The sequence below is a fragment of the Neovison vison genome, chromosome 5, assembly GCF_020171115.1.
Source record: "Neovison vison isolate M4711 chromosome 5, ASM_NN_V1, whole genome shotgun sequence".
Classification (NCBI taxonomy): domain Eukaryota; kingdom Metazoa; phylum Chordata; class Mammalia; order Carnivora; family Mustelidae; genus Neogale; species Neogale vison.
Genome location: NC_058095.1, coordinates 23,301,062 through 23,323,711, shown reverse-complemented (window position 1 = coordinate 23,323,711; position 22,650 = coordinate 23,301,062). Strand labels below are relative to the sequence as shown.

The following is a 22,650-nucleotide window of genomic DNA, read 5'->3' as shown; positions in this document are numbered from 1 at the left end:
CCCCAGGGATGGCCTGGGCTGGGCTGGGGACTCTGGGGCTGGACTAGCATGGAGGCATGGGCGCCCCACTGGGCCTGCCTGGGGCCTGACGTCTTTGCCTTGCCCTCTCCCCAGCGCTGGCAAGACCTCAATGTGATCAGCAGCCTGCTCAAGTCCTTCTTCCGGAAGCTGCCCGAGCCTCTTTTCACCGACGGTGAGTAGCAGCTGGCGTTGGGAGGATGGAAGGAGGAGGAACGCCTATCCGTGCTGCGCTCCAATCGCGTTTTCAGTTGGATTTGTTGGTTTCAGTCTTCGGGTTTTTGTTTCCATGCAAGAGAAACACATGCTTGTCACACTCTTGGTATAGATACCAGTAAAGAAAGCGCCAAGGTCCCTGTCCCCAGAGGTGACTTTCTGAGGACTGGCTACGTGCCAATCCGAGCTCCCTCCAACAGCTCCACCAGGTACCATTATCTCCACTGGTAACGAAGAGGAAAAGATTTGGCCAAGGTCACACAGGTTGTACATGTCAGAGCCAGCATCCGGCCCCAGGCACACTCCAGAGCCCAGGCTCTCAACCGTTTGCTGAGCTGCTTATTGATGATCTGTCAGGTCTGTCGTGTTTCCTCCCAGACCGTCTTACACACCCGACGGAGACATACATGCAGTGATAGGGTTGGGAGCTGGGTGAGTTCGCTGGTGCGTTGACAAATATGGAACACCTGGCTCTCCAGGGGAAAAAGCCTTGATTCTTAGTGTTTTTTCAGTCACCAGAGTACAAATCTTCCCACCGTGGCTTATTTTAAGTTCCTGATAGGCTGCTGTCCTTAACAAAAGGAGGCTTCAGGGGCAACTGGGTGGCTCAGTGGTTTAAGCCTCTGCCTTTGGCTCAGGTCATGATCTCAGGGTCCTGGGATCGAGCCCCACATTGGCCTCTCTGCTTGGCAGGCAGCCTGCTTCCCTCTCTCTGTCTGCCTCTCTGCCTACTTGTGATCTTTCTCTGTCAAATAAATAAATAAAATCTTTTTAAAAAAATACCAAAAACAAAATGAGGCTTCTAATTTTGCAATTCATTCATGTCTGTACAAAGACCTCTACCTCATTCTTCTTTTAAATCAACCACATAATTGTTCATAGTCTGAATATATTATAATTTGCCTAATCACTCCCCTAGGGATGGATATTTAGGTTGCATTCAGATTTGTGCTCTTACAAAAATGGTTGCAAAGACTTTCCTGAAATGTGTCCCTGCACACCTGGATCAGTGTCCTCAAGGTAGATTCCTAGACATAGGATTTCTAGGTCAAAGTCCTGGTTGGCATTTTTGGAAGCTAATGTCAAGTTGCTCTCTGAGAAGAAAGCCCTACTTCACACTCTTGCCAACAGCTTAGGAGAGAATTTGCCTCCACGCACCCCCATCAACCCTGGAAGTTATCAATATTTTACAATTTTGTTAATTGGAGGAAAAATGTCCTCTCATTACTGTTTTCGTTTTTGTTTCTTTCATTACTAGGGAAATCCACTATCTTTTCATTAGTTTATTGGACTTTTCTGTTCTTCTCATTTCCTTTTCAGACTGTGCACCCATTTTCCTGTTGGGTTGTCTTTTTCTGGTACTGATTTGTAGGACACAATCTCTGTATTAACCCTTTGTTAGGCTTCACAGATGTTTGCTCCTGGTCTGCCATTTGCCTATTAACTTTGCATTGTAAGGAATTGGAAACAATTATTTTTTTTTAAGATTTTATTTATTTGACAGACAGAGATCACAAGTAGGCAGAGAGGCAGGCAGAGAGAGGAGGAAGCAGGCTCCCAGAACCCTAGGATCATGACCTGAGCCGAAGGCAGAGGCTTTAACCCTCTGAGCTGCCCAGGCACCCCGGAAACAATTATTTTAAGTGTAGTCAAAGCTGTTGGTCTTTAACAGATTTTACATCTCATGTTTAGGAAGGCTTCACAATTGTGGAGACATTTTCTTGTTTTTTCTCGATATTTTAATGACTTTTACATTTGGCTCTGAATGCAGTTAAATTTGTTTGCATACTATGTGAGCTGGAAGTCGAAGATAACTCATTGTCCTAGGGATGTTTATTGATACCTCCATTCTTCCCCCACTGATTTGAAATACTGCTTTTGTCCATAGTAAACATCCATGAGGCCTCTTCTCCTCCTCTCTGTGTCCTCATCCTTGGTCAGCTCTCCCTTTGAGTCCCACATGACTCTAGCAGTGTTGGTTTTTTGTTTTGTTTTGTTTTTTGGTTTTTTTTTTAGATTCCATTCACTTATTTGACAGAGAGAGGTCACAAGTAGGCAGAGAGGCAGGCAGAGAGAGAGGAGGAAGCAGGCTCCCTGCTGAGCAGAGAGCCCGACACGGGACTCAATCCCAGGACCCTGAGATCATGACCTGAGCCGAAGGCAGCGGCTCAACCCACCGAGCCACCCAGGCGCCCCTAGCAGTGTTGGGTTTTAAGTACGTTTCCGTATCTCAGAGGGCATGTCCTCCCTCGTCATTTTTCCTTTACAAGTTATCCTCAGCTATCTTTATGCATTTACTCATCAGATGGATTTTAGAATAAACTTACCATGTTCCATTTTTTTAAAGCCCCTCTTGGGCTTCTTCTGGGGACATCTTGACGCAGGCAGGGTGGGCATCTGAAGGCTGATAGGGCCCTCCCTCTTTCTAAGTAACCTTTTCTTCTGACCTTGTGGTGTCTTTGTCCCGGACGCTGGGACAAGGACCCCTCTTCCAGTATCAACATGCAGCTCAGGTCTTAATTCTTCCCAAACACACACACCTGGGCTAGCCCAGGTCAGGTGCACGCCCAAGTGTTGCAGTCATGGATTTGGTCACGTGGACATGAGGCTACGGAGCTCCCCCCGAACTGAAACAGTCTGGGCCTCCTCAGCTTGGAAGCAGCACCCCCTGAGAGTGGGAAAAGGGACTGCCTCCTGCCTCTCTAAAGAGTCTTCACTGTGTTCTAGACAAATACAACGACTTCATTGAGGCCAATCGCATCGAAGACTCAAGAGAGCGGCTGAAGAGGCTCCGGAAGCTGGTAAGGGGGCAGGGACAGCCTTAGGCAAAGGGCAGACTAGGCTGGGGGAGCACCACTGCCCTGGGATGCCTGGAGTCCAGTGCCGCCAGTTCCTTCTGTGACCTTGGAGAGGCCCTTCTCCCCTCTGGGCCTCAGTTTCTCCATCTCTCCAACAGGGGTGGTTAGAGGGCGGTTTCCAGACCCCTGAGATATGGCAGTGGGAACCCCTGTGGGGTATGATGGGAAGGTGGGGAGACCCTCACAGCCCCGTGTCCCTTCTTGCTCTCACCCAGATCCGGGATCTCCCAGGACACTACTATGAAACACTCAAATTCCTCGTGGGGCATCTGAAGACCATTGCTGACCACTCGGAGAAAAACAAGGTGGGCAGACGCTGGCATGAAATGTGGGGGAAGGAAGCATAGAGGGTCCTCTCAGCATACTCTAAGCTCCTCTGGGTCAGGTAATCCCAAGGTCCTCTAGGCATGCCCTCCTCCTTAAATGTCATCTTGTCCCCACCCCACCCCTCTGGGGTTCTCCCAGGGAGAGCCATCTCCTGAGTTTCTGAGGGTCTTCCAGAGGCAGAGAGCCACAGTCTTGCTGTGTCTGATGGAAATCAATCCTTGGATCTAGCTCGAATCCCTTGCATTGCATTTTCCTTTCGTTTTTTTTTTTTTTAAAGAATTTATTTTTATTATTTTTTTATGATTTTATTTATTTATTTGACAGAGATCACAAGTAGGCAGAGAGAGAGGAAGGGAAGCAGGCTCCCTGCTGAGCAGAGAGCCCGATGCGGGGCTCGATCCCAGGACCCTGAGATCATGACCTGAGCCAAAGGCAGAGGCTTTAACCCACTGAGCCACCCAGGCGCCCCCTTTAAAGAATTTATTTTAAGTAATCTGTACACCCAACGTGGGGCTCGAGCTCACAACCCCGGGATCATGAGTCACACGCTCTACAGACTGAACCAGCCTGGTGCCCCCCGCATTGCATCTTTATAATCAAGCCTCTATATCTTCTGGTTCTACAGCAGGGAGAATGAATGGAGCTATAGGAACTCTCCCAGTTTTAAAATACCCTTAGAACCTCCAGCAGGCCCCTATTCCAGGGTCTCTCACTGTTAGCACAGTGTGGGTGAAAAGTTTGGCCACTGCCCTTGGCTGCCAGGCCTGGAGGTGAGTAAGGCTGAAATCTGGCCTTCGCTCTACTTACCAGGCATCTCCATGCCCAACAAGGAGGAGTCTATCCCCTAAGCCAGGCATAGCCCCGGATGTGTTTGGGCCTTGGGAGTGAGGGGCCCACAGTGAGGGATGCCTGGGGGACTGGAGGTCAGAGCTCAGCGGGGTGTGAACGTGGACCGGTTCTCCCCTGCCCAGATGGAGCCCAGGAACCTGGCCCTGGTCTTCGGGCCAACACTGGTGAGGACGTCTGAGGACAACATGGCGGACATGGTGACCCACATGCCGGATCGCTATAAGATCGTGGAGACGCTGATCCAGCACGTAAGCAGCCATCTCGCTCCCGCGCGCCTTGTGGGAAGGACAGGCAGCATAAGCAAGTGCTCCTGGGATGGCTGATGCCCTTCAGAAGCGATGGGCTGCGTTGCCAGACCAAACAGGAACAGAGCCTAGAATCCTTCTTTCGAGGATATTTCATCCCTGAGCTTCCAAGATACGTGTGAGGGTCAGAGGGCAGAGGAAGGTCAGGGAAGACGCTGCTGGGCTGGAGAGCCATGGGGTGAGTGCAGGGGCACCTTCGGAAGGTGGTCTCCAGGAGAATTGTCCTGGCAGAAACAGGCAGACAGGTGGACAGGTGTAGGGGGTGGAGGCAGAGCTCCGCTTTGCCGGCCCCACTGTGGCTTCGGGGAGCAAACGGTGATGCCCAGCAGAAGGGAGGGGAACGGGGCAGGGAAGAGCAAGGGGTGAGGCCAGATCCTGCACTTGTGCTCCCCTATGTTTTGGGCTGGTCTCCTCCTTTCTCATGCTTGCCTGGAGGCACCCCAGCCCCCTGTCTCTAAGGATTCTGGTTATGGTCTTTGATGGATGAGAACTAGAACAGCCAGCAGGGGGCGCAGGAGGCCTTGGTCCTCCAGAGCCAAACCCAGAACAGCACCGCCCCCTTCTGGGGCATTCAGGGATTTTTATTTTATTTTTATTTTATTATCAATTATAGATTTTGCATTTTTAGATTTCCCTACTGCCGGTAGATGGAACAGACCCCCTTCTGCCAGGAGAAATAAAATTGGCTGCTGGCCAGGGCAACGGGGTCCTTGGCCTCTGCAATGTCACAGATGCTTTAGGGAAGGGAAACCAGGTCATGCTACTTCCATCTTACAGATGAGGAAGCTGGTGCTCAGAGAGGCAAAATGACTTGCTCAAAGGCACACAGCTAATAAATGACAGCCTCATGACTGTAGGCCAGCTTTGTGTGACCAAGGTTTGTGTTTCCCTCTGCCCCTACTGGGGGTCAGACGCCTGGGTTCATCCTAGAGCTGACTTGGCTGGCCATTTGAGGCGGGGCGGTAGACTTTGGTCCTGCTGACTGGCCCTGCCTGCTTATTTCCTTTCTTTACTGGGTGGTCAAGTCTCTGAGCCTCAGGAGGGAACATGGAAGCCTGTTCTCAGGCTAACACTGGGACACCAGCCCGGGAGCCTGCTCCAGAGCTGTGAGGGAAGCCAGGGCCAAGGGTTGGGGGCAGGGATCCTCATGTGGCCTTGGTCTGGGGCAGCTTATCTCCCTTGGAAAAGTTCAGCTCCCCAGCCCAACACGTAGCCCCTGGAGCCCCCATGAGTGTGTGCTTTGGGCCAGTGCCAGTGCGGAAGAGAGGGAGACTGGCCCCACAGTTCCTAGGGAAACCCTCAGAAGCCCAAGGCCTGTGGTCAGCTGGGGTGCCAGGAATAGCACTCTCTGGGAGAAAGGAGGCCCAAAGTGTGTCCGTTTACCTCCCCTACATCCCCAAGAGGGGGTCCCCCAGCCAATGGCAGCCCCTCCTTTGGGCGGGGTGGCTGGACGAGGAACACATCTGTCTCCTTTGCAGTCGTCTTCCCAGCGTCCAGCCTCATGCCTGGCAACACAGTAAACACTCAGGGTCTGCTGAGCAAATGAATGAATGGGTTGCTTTTGAGGTCCTACCCTTCTGGGCTTTTGCACTCAGGGATTGGTTCCCGGGCCCTCCTGGAACTGGGGCCTCTCCGTTCTCTGTCTCCTTGGCACTTGGACATAATCAGCCTGGACAGCTGTCAAGGGATTGAGTTCCCCTCCCCCACCCCGAGTCCCCTGGAGTCCACCCAGCCAAGTTTGCTGGTGTCTCTCTGGTCCAGAGCCAGCGTAGTCGTGAGTGCAGGCCGGAAGGGACTTCGGCAGGGAGCACTCCCGCTCTGGCCCTGAGCCTGTGGCCAGTCAGTGGGTGGTTGAACGTCGCGGGAGACATGACCTCCTGCTGGGTTTCCGGCCGCAGCTGTCACCTGGCCTCCCTACTGGGGGCTCCCGTCCCCCGTGAAACTCTTGGACAGCAGCACTGGAGGGGGCCGGAAGGCACCGAGCCCCATCCTTGTGTGGCACAGTGGGCAGAAACGGGTGTGGAGAGAGGCACTGACATGCCCGGGGTCACACAGCAGGATCGTGGTGAAGTGGAGGTGCGCAGACCCAGGGGGTCACCTTCCCAGTGGCAAGTCGCCAGCCAACCCATGACCGTATTCACTAAGCCACCTGAAACACAAAGACAATGTCGAAGCATTTGTTCCTTGATTCACCCAACAAATGTGATGATCCCTCCTGCACACTAGCTCCCACCTCAGCACTAGTGACCTTGGGAACCAGATCATTCTTTGTGGGGGGCTGTCCTGTGCATTGGAGGATGGTTAGCAACATCTCTGGCTGGATGCCAGGAGCACCCGTCTGGTTTGACAAATGCAAATGTCTATGTTTGCCAGATGTCGCCCGGGGGGCCAGGGGCCCAACTCACCCTGGTTGAGAGGCCCTACAGCAGGGCTGGAGGGCTCTGGTTCTGGGACCAGCCGGCTGAGTTCGCCTCTGCCTCTGTTCCTTGCCTGCTGTGCGACCTCGAACGAGGGACTGACTCTCTCATCTGCAGAGCAGAGAGAGTGGTCGAGCTTACCTCACAAAGTAGTCGGAGGCTTCCATGAGTTAATAGCTGTAAAGACCCCGGATGCCCCCTAGCGGCTAGGACTTGGTGTGTGGGTTTGAGATCGCCATGCTTGACCTCACGGGCTTTACTCCACGCCGGAGCCCGGTGCACCTGCTGGGACCAAGGGGATGGAAGCCAGGCCCTGCTCCGAAGGAGCGTTGCCCAGGGAAGATGTCATTCGTTTTCTGGGCTACGGCCAGGGAAGCCCCATGGGAGGACGAGACCCTGCCCCAGGTGTGGGGCTGGGACCATGGCTGGGGGTTCCCTGCAGTGTCTTCAATGGCCTCAAGGAATTTAGCCAGGCAGGGACAGGAGAATGCATGGCAGGCAGAGGGAACTGGGTGTGCACCAGCTGGCGGGCATTCTTCCAGAGAACGCTGGGATGCCTGGAAGCCTCCTTCATACCTCTGGCTTCCCACGGCACTTTCGGGCACCTGCAAACACTGGCTTCTCAAGGCTCCTCCTACTCAGCCCATCCCTGGGGACTGCACCTTTTTGTAATTTCCCCTAATGTCTATTATACACTAGTAGTGTGTAGTACTGAGCGCTTAACATACAGTGTTTCATTATTTTTTTAAAAATTTGAATGGGGGCCACCTGGGTGGCTCAGTCAGTTAAGCGTCTGCCTTCGGCTCAGGTCGTGATCTCGGCGAGGAGTCTGTTTCTCCCTCTCCCTCTTGTGCCTCTCCCCCTGCTTGTGTTCTCTGTCTGTCAAATAAATAAATACAATCTTAAAAAAATAATTTAAATGGACAGGGTTGCTTGGTGAATGTCCAACTCTTAATTTCGGCTCAGGTCACGATCTCAGGGTCGTGATGGAGTGCAACGTTGGGCTGCACACTGGGTGCCGAATCTCCTTGACATTCTCTCCCTCCCTGTCCCTCTGCCCAGCCCCTCTTCTGCTCACAAGGCATGTGTGCACGTGCTCTCTCTCTCTCTCAAGACATTAATTTTTAATGGAGTTCTAGTTGACATGTGACATTATATTAGTTTCAGGTGTACAACATAATGATTCGATATTTGTATATATTGTAAAATGATCAGCACTGTTAAGTCTAGTTACTACCCATCGCCATGAGTAGTTACAGTTGTTTTTCTTGTGATGAGAAATTTTTTTAAAGATTTATTTATTTATTTTAGAGGGAGAAAGTGAGAGAGAGCAGGGGGTGGGAAGGGGCAGAGAGAGAGGGAGAGAGAATCTCAAGCAGACTCCCTGCTGAGCACAGGGCCTGACGTGGGGCTCGATCCCAGGACACCGGCCGGGCTCATGACCTGAGCAGAAATCAAGAGTCAGACGCCTCACTGACTGAGCCACCCAGGCATCCCTTGTGATGAGAACGTCTAAGATTTATTCTCTTAGTAACTTCCAAATAGACAAGATGGTGATATCAACTATAGTCATCACACTCTATATTACATCCCCATGACTTACCTGTTTTGTAATTGGAGGTTTGTACCTTTTGACCCCTTCACCTCCTTGGTCCTCCCCCTGTCAACTCCTGGCAACCACCGACCTGTTCTCTCTGCCTCTGAGCTTGGATTTTGTGTGTCTCTTTGTTTTAGAGTCCACGTGTAAGTGAGCGCATATGATGTTTGACTTTCTCGGTTTGACTTATTTCATTTAGCATAGTGCCCTTGAGGTCTGCTCCTGTGGTCACAAAGGGCAAGATTTCTTTCTTTTTATGGCTGAGGGGTATTCCATTTTATAGACATACCACGTCTTCTTTAGCCATTTTTCCACTGATAGCCACTTAGGTCACTTCCATATCTTGGCTATTGTAATAATGAGCTGCCGCAAATGTCAGGGTGCAGATATCTTTTCTTGTTGGTGTTTTGGTTTTTTTCCCCTTCAGATAAATACCCAGAAGTGGAATTCCTGAATCATAGGGCAGTTCTATTTTTAACTTTTTGAGGAACCCATACTGGTTTCCACAGTGGCTGCACCATTTTACATTCCCACCAAGAGAGTGTGAGGGTTCCCTCTCCCCCCACATCCTTGCCAACAGTTGGTATTTCTAGTCTTTTTTTTTTTTTATAATAGCCAAATGGGATTTCATGTTAATCCTCACCACAATTCTAGAAGTAGATAGTCCTATTATGCCCATTTTGCAGATAAGTAAATAGACTCAGAAAGGTCATTTACCTGAGGTGAACTTGAGCCTGAGACAACTGATTTTAGATTTTGTGTTACTCTTTTTAAAGATTTTATTTATTTATTTATCTGAGAGACAGAGAACACGTTTGTGTGCACACACGTGTGAGGGGGAGGGGCAGAGGGAGAGAGAGAAGCAGACTCTCCATTGAGTAGGGAGCCCAATGCAGGGCTTGATCCTAGTACCTGAGCTTAAGGCAGGTTAATGCTTAACAGCCTGAGCCACCCACGCTCCCCAAGATCTTGCATGATATCTTATTTTCTCTTGTCTTTCTTACTTCTCTTCTGTGCCACTTATTTGGGCTAATAATACACCTGACTTCAGTTAATAACTGAGGTTCATGGCACACGGTCATTATCAACCTGCAAGTCTCCTTGTTCTCCCCTTCATTTCTACCCACTCTGCCGCACCATAGTGACCCACTCTAATAGGTTAATATTTGTCCTTCCAAACCACTTCTTTATGCTTATTTTATTTATTTTTAAACAAACAGTATTTTTAAAAATATTTTATTTACTTATTTGACAGAGAAATAGTGAAAGAAGGAATACAAGCAAGGGTAGTGGGAGAGGGAGAAGCAGGCTTCCTGCTGAGCAGGGAGCCCGATGCAGGGCTGTATCCCAGAACCCTGAGATCATGACCTGAGCCGAAGGCAGAGGCTTAACCCACTGAGCCAACCGGTGCCCCAAACAAACAGTATTTCTTTTTAAAGTAATCTATCTGTCCAACATGGGGCTTGAACTCACAATCCCAAGATCAAGAGTTTCACGCTGTACCAACTGGGCCAGCCAGGAACCCCAGATAGTCTGCGTGTTTTAATTTCCAATCAGTGAGTTTAGCTCCTTTGCTTGATGCTAATTTCTGTACTGTCAGGGCTTAGCTCGACTGTCTTAAGTGTCATTTTCTGTTTAATCCATTTTCATTTTATTTCTCTTCAGTCTGCCTTGCCTTCCTTTGGATGAATTGATTTTTATTTTCCCGATAGGAAGATTACACAATCTATACAGCTCGTCCTGTGTTTGATCACACAATTATAACAGCCCATACTTATGTTCCTTTTCACTGACAATTTATAAAGCTCATCAATATTCTTTGTCTTCCTTCCACCACATCTAAAAGCCAAGTAACTTTGTGTACTCTCCCCTGTCACTAGTTTCTCCCTCTGTGTCCAAAATCTGTTGCATTTTGGAGATACTTTGCTTGTTTGTATATGTGCACGAGTGTCCTTGCTTGGATCGACAGTGGACTTTTCTATGCTACTATCCATCCTTCTCAGAGCTTGCTGCTTCAACCTGGAGTCATTTCTTTACGTGCTCGTGTACACAATTAAGAGAGTCTTTGTGTGGTAAGCATTTTGATGTCTTAGAATAGCTGTAGGTCATGCTCAAAGTGAGAGTTTAGCAGGGTATAAAAATCTAGGTTCCAAATTCCTACATTCATAGTCCAGCGATACAGCAAAAATATTGTCTTCTTGGGTCTGCTGCTAGTTTACAGCTGACACTTGCTCATTCGCAAGCAGTCTATTTTTGTTTTTCAGAAAACTTTTAAGCTTTCATCTTCAAGATTCTCAAATTTCACAAAATACATATTTAAGAGTGGGATTTTTAGTTTATTGTCTATGCTGTTTGGCATTTATGCAAAAACACTTGCCAGCCTGCCCCTCAGGGAGCCTCCTAACACGTCCCTCCAGACACTTCTCTTTCATGGCGGGAGGACGGGATGCGGTCCCTGGGCAGTGTGGTGCCCAGCCTTGGGGAGAGGTGCACAGCGCTGGTAGCCAGGAAGTCTTCTCCCTGCAGTGGCCCCAGCCGGCACTAGATGGCGCTGCTGCCCCCCATACTTGGGAGCCAGCCGCAGTGATGTGCCCTAGACAGTGTCTAGTGACAGCTGGCCCCAAATCTCTCCCTGAGCCGGCTCTCTATCAATCTCAGCCCCCTCCCAGTCCAGGCTGCATTTCCCTCCCCACACTGGGGCCCAGCCTTTTCTCTCCCCCAGGGTTTCTCATAATCTGTGGAGTTGGGTCCTGGGGTTCATCACCCTCCTTTAAGGACTTCTAGTAACCAGGCAAGAATGAGGTTGTTGAAAAGAGGAGGAACCCTCGCCTTGGTGCCCTCTCTTGTCCTGCTCCATCTGACATCGAGTGGGGTCCTCTGGACTGTGCAGCTTGTCTTCCCTCAGCCCCTTTCCACACTGAGTTCACTTCCTTTTGTCTCCTCTGCAGTCAGACTGGTTCTTCAGCGATGATGAGGACAAGGGAGAGAGAGTAAGTGATGTGGAGGGAGGGGTGGGTCTGGTCTGAGGTGGGCCCTCATCCCAGGCTGGGGGCCAGGAGCAAGGTCCCTGTCCGTGGGGCTTCCCAGTCTGGTGGAGGAAACATTGACCCTCTCTTTAGGAGCCTCTAAACTAATGGGAGACACAGTCCTTGCCTTCATGAGCCCCGGGTCTGAGGGGGGAGATATAAGCTTTACCCTAAGGAAACTGAGTCCAATAGCAAAAGTAAACCCTACCTTCCCATCTTACGTGGAAGATACAGGTCTTAGGAAGGTCCAGTCCAATGGGGGAGACACGGCTCCTGCCTTCAGCTGAGAGAGCAGCTCCAGCCTTTGGGGGTTTAATCAAGGTGTTGGAGAAGGCACAAAATAGCCTAGTGGGGGACATGTAGGAGCTGCCCTCCAGAGTGCCTGATGGATGAGAGAGCCAGCCGCTGCCCTGGTGAGCCTTGGTCTGATGGAGGAGTCACTGGCCCCGCCTTCAAGTTACCCCAGCTTGCGGGACCACAGTCCAGCCATCTGAGGGCATGCTGGCTGACCGTCCTCCTGTTTGCAGACTCCCGTGGATGACAAGGAGCCTCAGTCAGTGCCCAACATTGAGTACCTCCTGCCTAACATTGGCAGGACAGTGCCCCCTGGGGACCCAGGTTCAGGTGAGTGCAGGGGCTTGGGGAGGAGGGGGCGGGGGTGGACTCTGCATTCTCCAGGGTCCCAGATGCCTGGCCAGATGCCCAGCTTCCCTGCTCTGCCCTAGTGGGGCCCTTGCCTGTCCCTGCCCCCTGGAGACTGGGCTGTGGCAGGACCATCTCCACTCCAGGGAGGTACGGCTTGCCCGTGCGCCCGCCTCTGTGTCTGCTCAGCTGCCCCCTTGGGCTGGGTAGGGGCTGTGTTTGCCCTCCTTCACTGGTTTCCTTCCTGAGCTTTTTATTTCTCTGGGGCTGTGTCCTTCCGGGCATGTTCCTCTTTTTAATTTTTCTTCCTTTTCTCCTTGCCTCCACCCTCCTCTCTTCTCCCTGTGCTCTCCTCCCGCCCCTGGACCCTGCCCCCCTCTTCTCTCCTTCCCCTCCTCCAGCGGACCTGTTGGAGATTTAAAGGGTACAGTGTGGCATTGCGGCCTCGGTCACTAACAGTGGCGGGTGATTATAAGAAGGCTGGGCAGGCCCGAGGGCAGGCAGAAAAGTCCCAGACTGTGAACACATCAATGTAACATACCAGCTCCCCGCGCTTGTTAACAGCTTACCCCCGCCCTAACCCTCCCGGCTGAAGGCCCCTTCTCAGGAGGAAGAAGGCGTTTGTTGGAGGCAGATCCTATCCCCTTGCCGGGATGAGCACCGCAGGTTGCCCCCCACAGTCCCCAGACTCTGGCCTTCTCTCTGTGCTGAGCCTGGCTACTTTGGGTTGTCCAGAGGAGGAGGCTTAGCTGGAAAGGGGACCCAGCCTGTCTAGACACAGGGGATGTCACCTCCCCCAACCCCCTGAAGCCCCTCTATAGCCACAGCTCCTGCCTCAGTTGCCTCTGAGGGCTGGCTCTTCCTGTGTCTAAAACCAGAACCCCTGGTCACTCAGCCCCTATGTCCTGTTTCTGGGCACTGAGCCTTGTAGCAGAGCAGCCCCAAGCAGCCCCTCCTTGGCTTAAGGCACTAACTTGTCCCGCCCCATGGGTGAGTCCCCCTTCGTATTTTGACGGCTCCTGTCTCTGACAGAGGCATTCCACAGCACCCCTAGTTCCCAGAGCAGACTGAGGAGGGAGCCAGAGGACAAGGTGGGTGGGGGTGGCAGAGAGGAGCCCCCCGTTTCTTCTAATCACCTGCTGCCGCACCCCTGCCCCGTGTGTCTCACTGTGTGGTCAGCCGTCTGCTCTTCTCACTGTGTGCAGGGGAGGGCTGGGGAGGAGGGCTCACTTGCTTGCCAGAGAGTGTGGATTAACCTGCCCACTGCCCCATCAGACCCCGGGAGGTCCTTAGATCAGCCTGGAGAAGACCCTGCCAGGACTGGTTTCTGGTTTCTTCTCTATCCCAGTGATGTTAAGGGAGGGGGACCCAAGACCCATGGATGTAACAGTTTCACTCTTCTTCGTAGCTCTGATCATTAACAGGGGCCTTGCCCCATCAGAGCAGACTGAGCTGGAGTCTGGAGCTGGAACCCAGCAAGGCCTTAAGCACCAGCCCGCTCTAGCTCCTGTCCCACCCCCCTGCTGCCTGCCCCTGTACCCCATCCCACACGGGGTCCGCCGTCTTCCTCCTGTCCTGGAGTCGGGGTGGGTGGAGGTAGATGTAGGTCCCACCTGTCTGTGCACTGTGTGGTCTCCATTTCTCCAGAGCATCTGTGACTTGCCGTGTTTCGTTGTGGTTTCTGTGGATTGCATCTGGTATTCGGTATTTTCTCTCCAATGCTTCAGAGTGACAGGGACAGGAGGGGCAGGGAGAGGAACTAGGCCCAAAGAAAAGTCCCCCCTCCCACCCCTTGCCCCTGACCCTGGCCAGTGAGAGTCTAGGGACTGGCAGCCTGATGTCACTTCCTGCCTCAAAGGGAAGTGGTGATTGACATCATTAGCCGCTCCATCCCTGTCCCCACAGGAAATGACATCAGAAGCCCATCACACTCCCAGGACCCGGGGAGATCTCAGGTGTCTGAACTCCCCGGTTTCTGAAGCCTCCGAAGAGAGGGAGTTGTGTTCATGAGACAGCCTCCTCCTGCCCCAATTTAACTTTCATTCTTCTTTCTCGCTTTCCCCAACAGATTCCACCACCTGCAGTTCAGCCAAGTCCAAGGTGAGTGCCAAAGCCATTCCGAAGGCTCTATTCCTGTCCAGGCCAGCCCGCTCTTTGCTTTTGGTCGAGGGAAGGGGGAGAAGTGCTTGTGGCCCCTGAGGAAGGTTGCTGGTCCCTGGGAAGGCAAGTGGGAAGGACTGTGTGTACGAGGTCAGTGGAGAAGCTGCTGACCTTGGCAGTGCTACGGGAGGCATCTGGGGGAAGAGAAGGCTCTGGCTTGGGAGTTAGGCGGCCGGGGGTGGGGCGGGGGCAGGCAGTGCACCCAGTGGTCAGAAGCACAGCAGTCCTGGGTCTGAGTCCTGGCTCCAGCATTCTGTAGCTTCGGGACATCAGGCAAGTTGCTTAACTTCTTTGTGACCCTCACTTCCTCACCTGTAAATGAGGCCTGGTACTTATCCCCATTTATGGGGATATGGGAACCAGCAGATATGTCTGCTACAAGTAACTAGGTTTTTTGGAGAGCCCAAAGCAAGCAGAAGGAAGGAAATAATAAAGACAAGAGCATCAATCAATGAAATTGGAAACCGTTGAGAAAAATCGATGAACCCAAAGCTGATTCTCCGAACCAGCCCTCACAGTCAGCTAGTCCTGCCTGCTCCAGAGCCCGGCCTCTGACACAGAGCCGGTGAGGCCAGCACGGCTGTCCAGTTTTTAGAGTAGAGCTGGATGGCCAAGGGGGTTGTCTTAGCGTGGGCTGCCGTGACAAAATGCCACATATGCCACATATGGGGTGGCTTACAAAACAGACATCTCTTTCGTTACAGTTCTTAAGGCTAGATGTCTAAGATCAAGGTGCAGCATGGTCAGTTTCTGCTGTGAGCTCTCTTCCTGTCTTGTGGATGGCCGCTTTCTCGCTGTGTCCTCACAGAGCAGAGAGAAAGCAATCGCACATGCTCCCTGGCGTCTCTTTGTGTCACAGAACTAATGCTGCCATCAGGGCGTGACTGCCTTCCCTCCCAAAGGCCTGGTCTCCAAATACACTAGGGGTCGGGGCTTGCTTTGGCAGATGGATTCAGGGAGGGGGACACAATTCTGTCCGCAGTAGTGGGTGAAATCCACTAAACTTTGGTGATCAAACCAGACTCATTTTGACCTGGGTCTCTAAGCACTGGCCAGGTCCCAGTGATCCCAGGGTGCCCAACACCAAGCAGGTGCTCATTACGTATCAGATGAATGTACTAGGTGGCGGGGAGCCTGGGGGCCCAGCTGGTTAAGTGTCCAACTCTTGATTTCAGCTCAGGGACATTCTTGATTTCGTGATCTCGGGGTCGTAAGATAGAGCCACATGGCGGGCTCTGCACTGGGCATGGAACCTGCTTGGGGGTCTCTCTCTCCCTCTGCCCTGCTTGCATGCTCTCTCGCTCTCTCAAATAAACAAACAAACAAAAAAGAAAGAAAGAAAAAGAGAAGAATGTCCTGGACAGAAAGAAAGAAGGCTGCTTTAGTCTAGGACAGAGGTCCCTGCAGCCTCTCCACAGAACTTCTGACTGCACACCTGTGGGGCACTCACCCGGTCAGAAGACTGTGTAATGGGGAGCAAGTTCATTACGGTGACCCAAACCCAGCTCCATGTTACTTCCACCCATTTTCCCCTGCTCGCCTCCTGGCTTCCCAGGGCTGACCTCTTGACTTTTCTGTACGTGCCCTGACCTCTGCCTTCCTGGAAGGGACCATTGCGACCTCACTGCTTCTGCAGCTCGCAGGGAGAGAGGATATTTGATCAGGTGGTCCTAGTGGCCTCTCAAGTCTCTCCGAGAGCATTGGCCAGTCGAAGTGGCACTGGCCACGGCCAGGGAGCCCCATGCCTCTGAATCCCGACTGCCTGGCATGTGTTGGCTTTCTCAGAGCCAGCTGATGTGAGAGAGAGCACGTAGGTTGCGGGGGGCCACGCGAGGCATCTCTGGGTCTCCATTCAATATTAGGCTGTGGGTGAAGCGGGCCGTGGCTTTGGAGGAGGGAGTCACAGGGCAGGCCATTCCAGCCCAGCAGGGGGAGCAGTTCTAGCCTCTGGGTCTGCAGGGCCTCCCATGTCAAAGGGACTGCCTTCATCCTTTTGTCAGTTTACTTGACATTTACTGAATGCCTGCTATGTGCCAGGCATGGCGCTAGGGGTCAGGGATGCAAACAGAAATAAGCCACAGACCTTACTCTCAAGGAACTCAGGGTTTGTTGCAGACGATGTGGACACAGACCCATCGTGATGGGAGAAGAGCAGGTGTAGCTGTGTTTTCAAAGGACAAGGCGAGGGCTTCGAGGTGGCCGCATGGAGGACTTAGAGCTCACCCAGCAAGTAGGGTGGACTGGGGGGGGGCAGCGACTAAGGGCTGCCAGTGTTAAAATGCAGGGGGGTCTGGCAGGTGGGCACCGCCCAAGTGAAGGCTGTGTTGGGGTTGAGGTTGGGGTTGGGTTAGAGAAGGCCCTAGGCTGGGAAAGTTGGGACCAGATTGTGAAGGGCCCTGTGTCTGGGCTTCATTCTGGTGGGGGTAAAGGGGCCCTGCAGAGTGTGGAGGTGATCAGACTCCCGCCTAGTCTTAGAAGGGCTGATTGCTCTAGAGGAGGAGGGACTGGGGTAAGGGAAGGGTGGAGGCGGGGAATCCTATCAGGAAGAGGGCAGAAAGGTCCAGAGAAGGCAGAGTGAGGGCCTGGAAAGAGGATGGTGAGGATGGGCTGGGTTTGGGAATCACTTCGGGAGAATCGAGAAGAAGCAGGGGAGAGGCAGGAGGCAGAGAATCCCCTCAAGGTGGGGAACATGAACGCAGGTGGCTTGGGGCCGGGGGTAGGGAGCATAGTTCAGTTGGAGATAGGAGAGTTTCCGGTGCTTGCAGACACTTTGCTGGAGACGGATTTGCCGTTGGAAGAAGAGTTTTGGGGTTCAAGGGAGAGTTGGGTGTTGGCCAGTGATGGGCAGCATGGCATCTGCTGGGGCACCATGGAAGGCTAGGACCAGAAAACACCCACAGGACTTAGCAGCGAGAATGGGCAGGAAGTTGGCCAGTGTGGGGTTGGGAATCACTGTTCTGGAGCAAATTCGTGTGGCCACTCCTGGTGGCAGAGCTGGTGGTTGGATTGATGTAGGGCTGCGGGTTGTGGGTGGCACGCTGATGGACTGTCTGAAATGCCAGCCCGTGGGCAGCCGTGGGAAAGGGAAGTGAACTTGGGCGGATTGCCCTGGAGAGGCCCATACATACGGAGTAGGTGCAAAGGCAGATTTCCCAAGTGGGAGTGAGTGGCGATGGAGGGGGCAGAAGCTGCGGTCGGAGGGAGGTGCCGGCCAGGGTCTGGGGATTATCACCCAGGACAGTCTCTGTGAAATGGGTTCAAACTGTCAAGTGTATTCCCTCTCGAGAGGCTATTATCACCAGAGCCGCGTCCACAAGGATTTCTCTAGCGCTGGGCATGCAGAACGGAGTGGAAGGTGGGCGGAGGTGAAGGACCGGCTTCCAGCTCACAGGAAAGAGTGGAGAGTCTGGACTGAAGCCAGAGCTCCCGAGTGGGTAGTGACGCTGCTGCCGGCACAGCCGTCTGGGGAGACCGGTCCCGAGGCCTCCGGGGGAGGGGGCGCGGGGCCGGACCCCGGTGCCGGGGCACCTCCTGCATTCTGGCCTGTCTCCCGCGCAGGGCTCGTGGGCCCCCAAGAAGGAGCCGTACGCCCGGGAGATGCTGGCGATCTCCTTCATCTCGGCGGTCAACCGCAAGCGGAAGAAACGGCGGGAGGCGCGGGGGCTGGGCAGCAGCACCGACGACGACTCGGAGCAGGAGGTGCACAAGCCCGAGGCGCCGGCGCCGGGGGCGCGGGACCAGCCCGAGGGACCGCTGCCGGGCGCCGCCGACGCCCCCGCCGCCCCCGAGGCCCCCGGCCGCCTCAGCCCTCCGGCGGCGCCGGACGAGCGGCCGGCCGCGGACACGCGCTCCATCGTCTCGGGCTACTCCACCCTGTCCACCATGGACCGCAGCGTGTGCTCGGGCGCCGGGGGCCGGCGGCCGGGCGCGGGGGACGAGGCGGACGATGAGCGCAGCGAGCTGAGCCACGTGGAGACGGACACGGAGGCCGGCGCGGGGCCCGGGGGGCGCCCGGCGCGCCGGCCGTCCTTCAGCTCGCACCGCCTCATGCCCTGCGACACGCTGGCGCGCCGCCGCCTGGCCCGAGGCCGCCCGGATGGCGAGGGCGCGGGCGGGGACACGGGCGCGAGCGCGGGGCGCGGCGGGGTGCGCGCCGCGGAGCCTCCGGGTTCGGCCTCGTCCAGCAGCCAGGAGTCGCTGCGCCCCCCGGCGGCCGCGGCGGTGGCGGCGCTGGGCTCCCGGCCGTCGCGCATCGAAGCGCTGCGTCTGCGCCTCCGTGGCACTGCCGACGACATGCTGGCCGTGCGGTTGCGGCGACCGCTGTCGCCCGAGACGCGGCGGCGCCGGAGCAGCTGGCGGCGCCACACGGTGGTGGTGCAGAGTCCGCTGACCGACCTCAACTTCAACGAGTGGAAGGAACTGGGCGGCGGCGGCGGCCCCCCGGAGCCCGCGGGCCCTCGGGCACACAGCGACAACAAGGACTCAGGCCTCAGCAGCCTGGAGTCCACCAAGGCGCGGGCCCCGTCGTCCGCGGCCTCGCTGCCGCCCGGGGACCCGGGGGCCCTGCAGAGTCAGCCCTCGCGCCGTTCGGCCGCCTCGCGCCTCCATCAGTGTCTGTGACCAGCCCCCCTCCCCGCGCCCGGTTCCCCTCCCCCAGTCTTCTCTGGCTTGCGCCTCTTCTTTCGTCCCCCCCCCCCTCCCCGCGCTGCGTCTGGCGCTGCAGGCCGCGTCTGTCTAGTTGTGTGCGGGGATCGGTAGGAGGTGGGCCGGCTAGAAGGCCTGGCTGAGCGAGGCGGGGGCGGGAGGGGATCCTGGAGGTAAGGGGAGGGGGACACTGGAGGGGACAGGCTGCTGGGGGCTCGGTGACAGAGTGGGCCCTTCTGTGTCTGCACTTAGAGACCCTTGTTGGCCATGGGATGCGGATAGGGAACCGCCAAGTCTCAGACTAAAGGAAAGACGCGGGGTGATGCTGGCTCTCGGCTCCTTTCCTCTGCCCCTGCCGTTAGCTCCTAGCTCCTCGCTGAGGGAAGGGAGTGTATATTTGTCCGGGGAGAGGAGATGGAGGGTGTCCACACGGGGGAGGGAGAGCCGGTGTGGCTGTGCGCTAGTCACCGTCAGGAGGTGTTTTGGTAGCAACTTCTGCCACTCCTGCCCCCTTCATTCCCACCCCGGCCACACCGCACACATCACAGCGAGGCTCCCTACCTTTGCTGCCTGGGGGATCCTGCCCTCTGCTGTTTGTCAGAGCCGGGGAAGGAAGTCAGGGCCACTCCACAGAGGCAGGACTGAGACTCTTCCCAGGCTTACTCCCCTCACCAACTTTTTGCCAACCTGGAAACCACCCTCACTAAGCGTATTGACCATGGGGAGCTAGCTGCCAGCGCCCCCCCCCCCCCCGCCTCAACCTCCCTTGTCTGCCTTGTCCTTCTTCCAGCTGTGCCTGCTTCTTCCACAACTCAGGCACACAGACCCCACCTTCTTCCCTGGAGGAGGCGTAGGAAACATCCCTGGTGTCTCACTTGCTCTCTTTCTCTCTCTCATTCTCCCTCCCTCCCTCTTTCTCACACACACACACACACACCACACACACACTGATTTATGGGATCTGAGCTGGGCTGTTCCTTCAGGATGGGCGGGACCCAGCCCCCTCTTCTCCCCACACTCTGTAAATAGACCTCAGACCACCAGGCCTCCCCACACACGCCCTCACTTATTCCAGGGAAGCCCGGGCGGGGTTGTGAACCCCATTGCCACGTCTGTCGGTCCTCTTGTTTTATGCAAAGATTTGCTGTAAAGTAGATTTCTCTCTCCTCCCTCCCTCGTCCTTTTATTGTAAATATTGTCTCTAAATGTGTAACATATTATAAAGAATTTATAAGGATTTTTAAAGATGTTTTGCTCATTTAAAAAAGTGTTGTAACAGTGTTGGATAAGCCTCTGGCCCCACGTACGCATGTCTCCTTTCACTGTGTCCTTGACACACCTCTCTAGGCGACAACTAAGATTTCCTGCTTCTGAAAAGTCCTGTCTTAAAAGTATAGTCTCTATCTTGGAAATAAATGGCCTTCCTTGAGGCACGAATCAGCTGTGTGGCTTGTTTTGGAAGGAGGGAAGGGGGAAGGAGGGAAGGGCGGGGGGTGGGGCTGGATTAGGGGCACCTATGCCTCCTGCTGGCTCTGTGGGTATCCTTGACGTGGGAGCAAAATACAAGCCCGAAGGGTGGCTGACGGTCATTGCTGCAAGAGGTTTCCATGTGCTTTCTGGACTTCTCCAGAGGCAGGGTAGATGCACAGCATCCTCCTTCTCAAGACCTTCAGAATGGTCCAGAGCTGCTGCCCAGCAGACAGGAAGCTTGGGCAAGACCCAGGCCACTGATAGGCCCATCCCGACCCCGGGCATCACTCCAGGCCCAGGCAGTATCCAAAGAGAACAAGAGTGGGTTTTACCCATTGCCTTACCCCACACGTGTAAGTTTACAACATGGGATGGGCTTCCTTCAATGTCGTGGTGCTAGAGGTGCCTCTGCCCACCTCCAGGCTGCCTCTGATGAGCCTAGTATCCTGCAGGAAGAGCAGGTGACTTTCATCCAGGAGAAGCTAGGAGAGAGCCCTGAAGCTGGGTAGAGCTCAGGCACTGAATCCTCCTTCCTTTCTCTACCCTCCCCCACCCCCAGGTTGTTTTTGTTTGGCAAATAAGCTCCACACACTGTTATCTCCATTTTATGTAGTAGGAAACTGAGGCACAGAGAAGTGACTGAACCTGTCCAAGGTCACACAGCCAATAAGCTGGTGGAGCTGGGATAAGTCTAAGCCCCGCATTGGGCCACCTTTGCAGGGCTGTAGTGGGCTTTGGTAGTAGGTTTTGCTCTCCGAAAACAAAGAGAATTGAAGACATCTAGGGGAAGGAAAAACAATTTGTCGTTAGCAGGCTTGCCCCAGGAGAAATACTCTTGGGGTCTTGAGGTCAAACGTCACGTTGGGCATGGACTTTAAAATAAAATGAAATTTCAAGCCCATAATTTTTTTAAAAAGGCAACTGCTTAAAGCAATGATTATAAAACTGTGTCGACAGGCTTACAACCTGTACAGATGAGATCTGTATGACAGTGATTGTATGAAGGTGCGGGGAGGGAATGGAGCTAGACTGAAGCAAAGTTTTGATACACTGTTAAAATTAACTCAGTATTTATCCAAGCTGTATTGTTTATTTTTTTAAGTTTATTTATGTATTTATCTTAGTAATCACTCTACCCAAAGTGTGGCTCGCACCCATGACCCTGAGATCAAGAGTCACACACTCTCCATGTTCTGAATGAACCACCCAGGCAAACTACAAAAATCCAAACTACATCGTGTTAAGTGAAGATGCTACTAATTGTAATGCCCAGGGGAACCCCTAGAAGATAACTCCAAAAAACACTGTAAATGAAACAAGGAACCAAAAAGATGCACTAGGGGCACCTGGGTGGCTCAGTCAGTTTAACAGCTGCCTTCAGTTTAGGTCATGATTTCAGGGTCCTGGGATCGAGTCCCGCATGAGGCTTCCTGCTCAGAAGGAAGCCTGCTTCTCCCTCTCCCTCTGTGCTTTCTTGCGCTCTCTCTCAAGTAAATAAATAAAATATTGAAAAAAAAAAAAAAAAAAAGAGGGGCTCCTGGGTGGCTCAGTGGGTTAAGCTGCTGCCTTCAGCTCAGGTCATGATCTCAGGGTCCTGGGATCAAGTCCTGCATCGGGCTCTGCTCAGCAGGGAGCCTGCTTCTCCCTCTCTCTGCCTGCCTCTCTGCCTACTTGTGATCTCTGTCAAATAAATAAATAAAATCTTTAAAAAAAAATAAAAAACTTTAAAAATTAAAAAAATTTTAAAAAAAGATACACTAGAGAATAGCTATCTCAACCAAAGAGGGCAGGAATCAAGAAATAGAAAACAAAAAAAGAAACCCGTAAGACATGAAAAAGATAGCAAAATGGCAGACATCCATCTTACCTTCTCAGGAATTACATTGAACGTAAATGAGGCAAACAGCCCAGTCAAAGGCAATCAGTGGCAGAATGAATTTAAACACATGATCAAACTACATGCTGTTTATAAGAAATTTACAAGTTCAGAGTCTCAAAAAAGTTTAAAAAGATGGAAATAGATGCCACACCATTACCAACAGAGCTGGAGTACCTATGCAAGTTTGAGACAAAACGGGTATTAAGGAGACAAAAACTATTACTTGAGACAAGAAGGACATT

At 53.4% G+C, this 22,650-nt stretch overlaps 1 protein-coding gene across 4 annotated transcripts in view; it reads left to right on the top strand.

Moving 5' to 3' along the window:
• The window catches only part of ARHGAP23 (Rho GTPase activating protein 23), a 70,704-nt gene extending 50,208 nt beyond the window's left edge, over positions 1 to 20,496 (top strand). For all 4 annotated transcript variants that reach the window (XM_044248127.1, XM_044248126.1, XM_044248128.1 and 1 more), the window contains 8 exons: positions 115 to 193; positions 2,962 to 3,035; positions 3,308 to 3,397; positions 4,391 to 4,516; positions 11,536 to 11,577; positions 12,141 to 12,237; positions 14,324 to 14,355; positions 17,974 to 20,496. In XM_044248127.1, coding sequence (XP_044104062.1) covers positions 115 to 193; positions 2,962 to 3,035; positions 3,308 to 3,397; positions 4,391 to 4,516; positions 11,536 to 11,577; positions 12,141 to 12,237; positions 14,324 to 14,355; positions 17,974 to 19,035 — 1,602 coding nt within the window. In that variant the 3' untranslated portion in view covers positions 19,036 to 20,496. The remainder of the gene's footprint in view (positions 1 to 114; positions 194 to 2,961; positions 3,036 to 3,307; positions 3,398 to 4,390; positions 4,517 to 11,535; positions 11,578 to 12,140; positions 12,238 to 14,323; positions 14,356 to 17,973) is intronic.
• Positions 20,497 to 22,650: the final 2,154 nt, after the last annotated feature.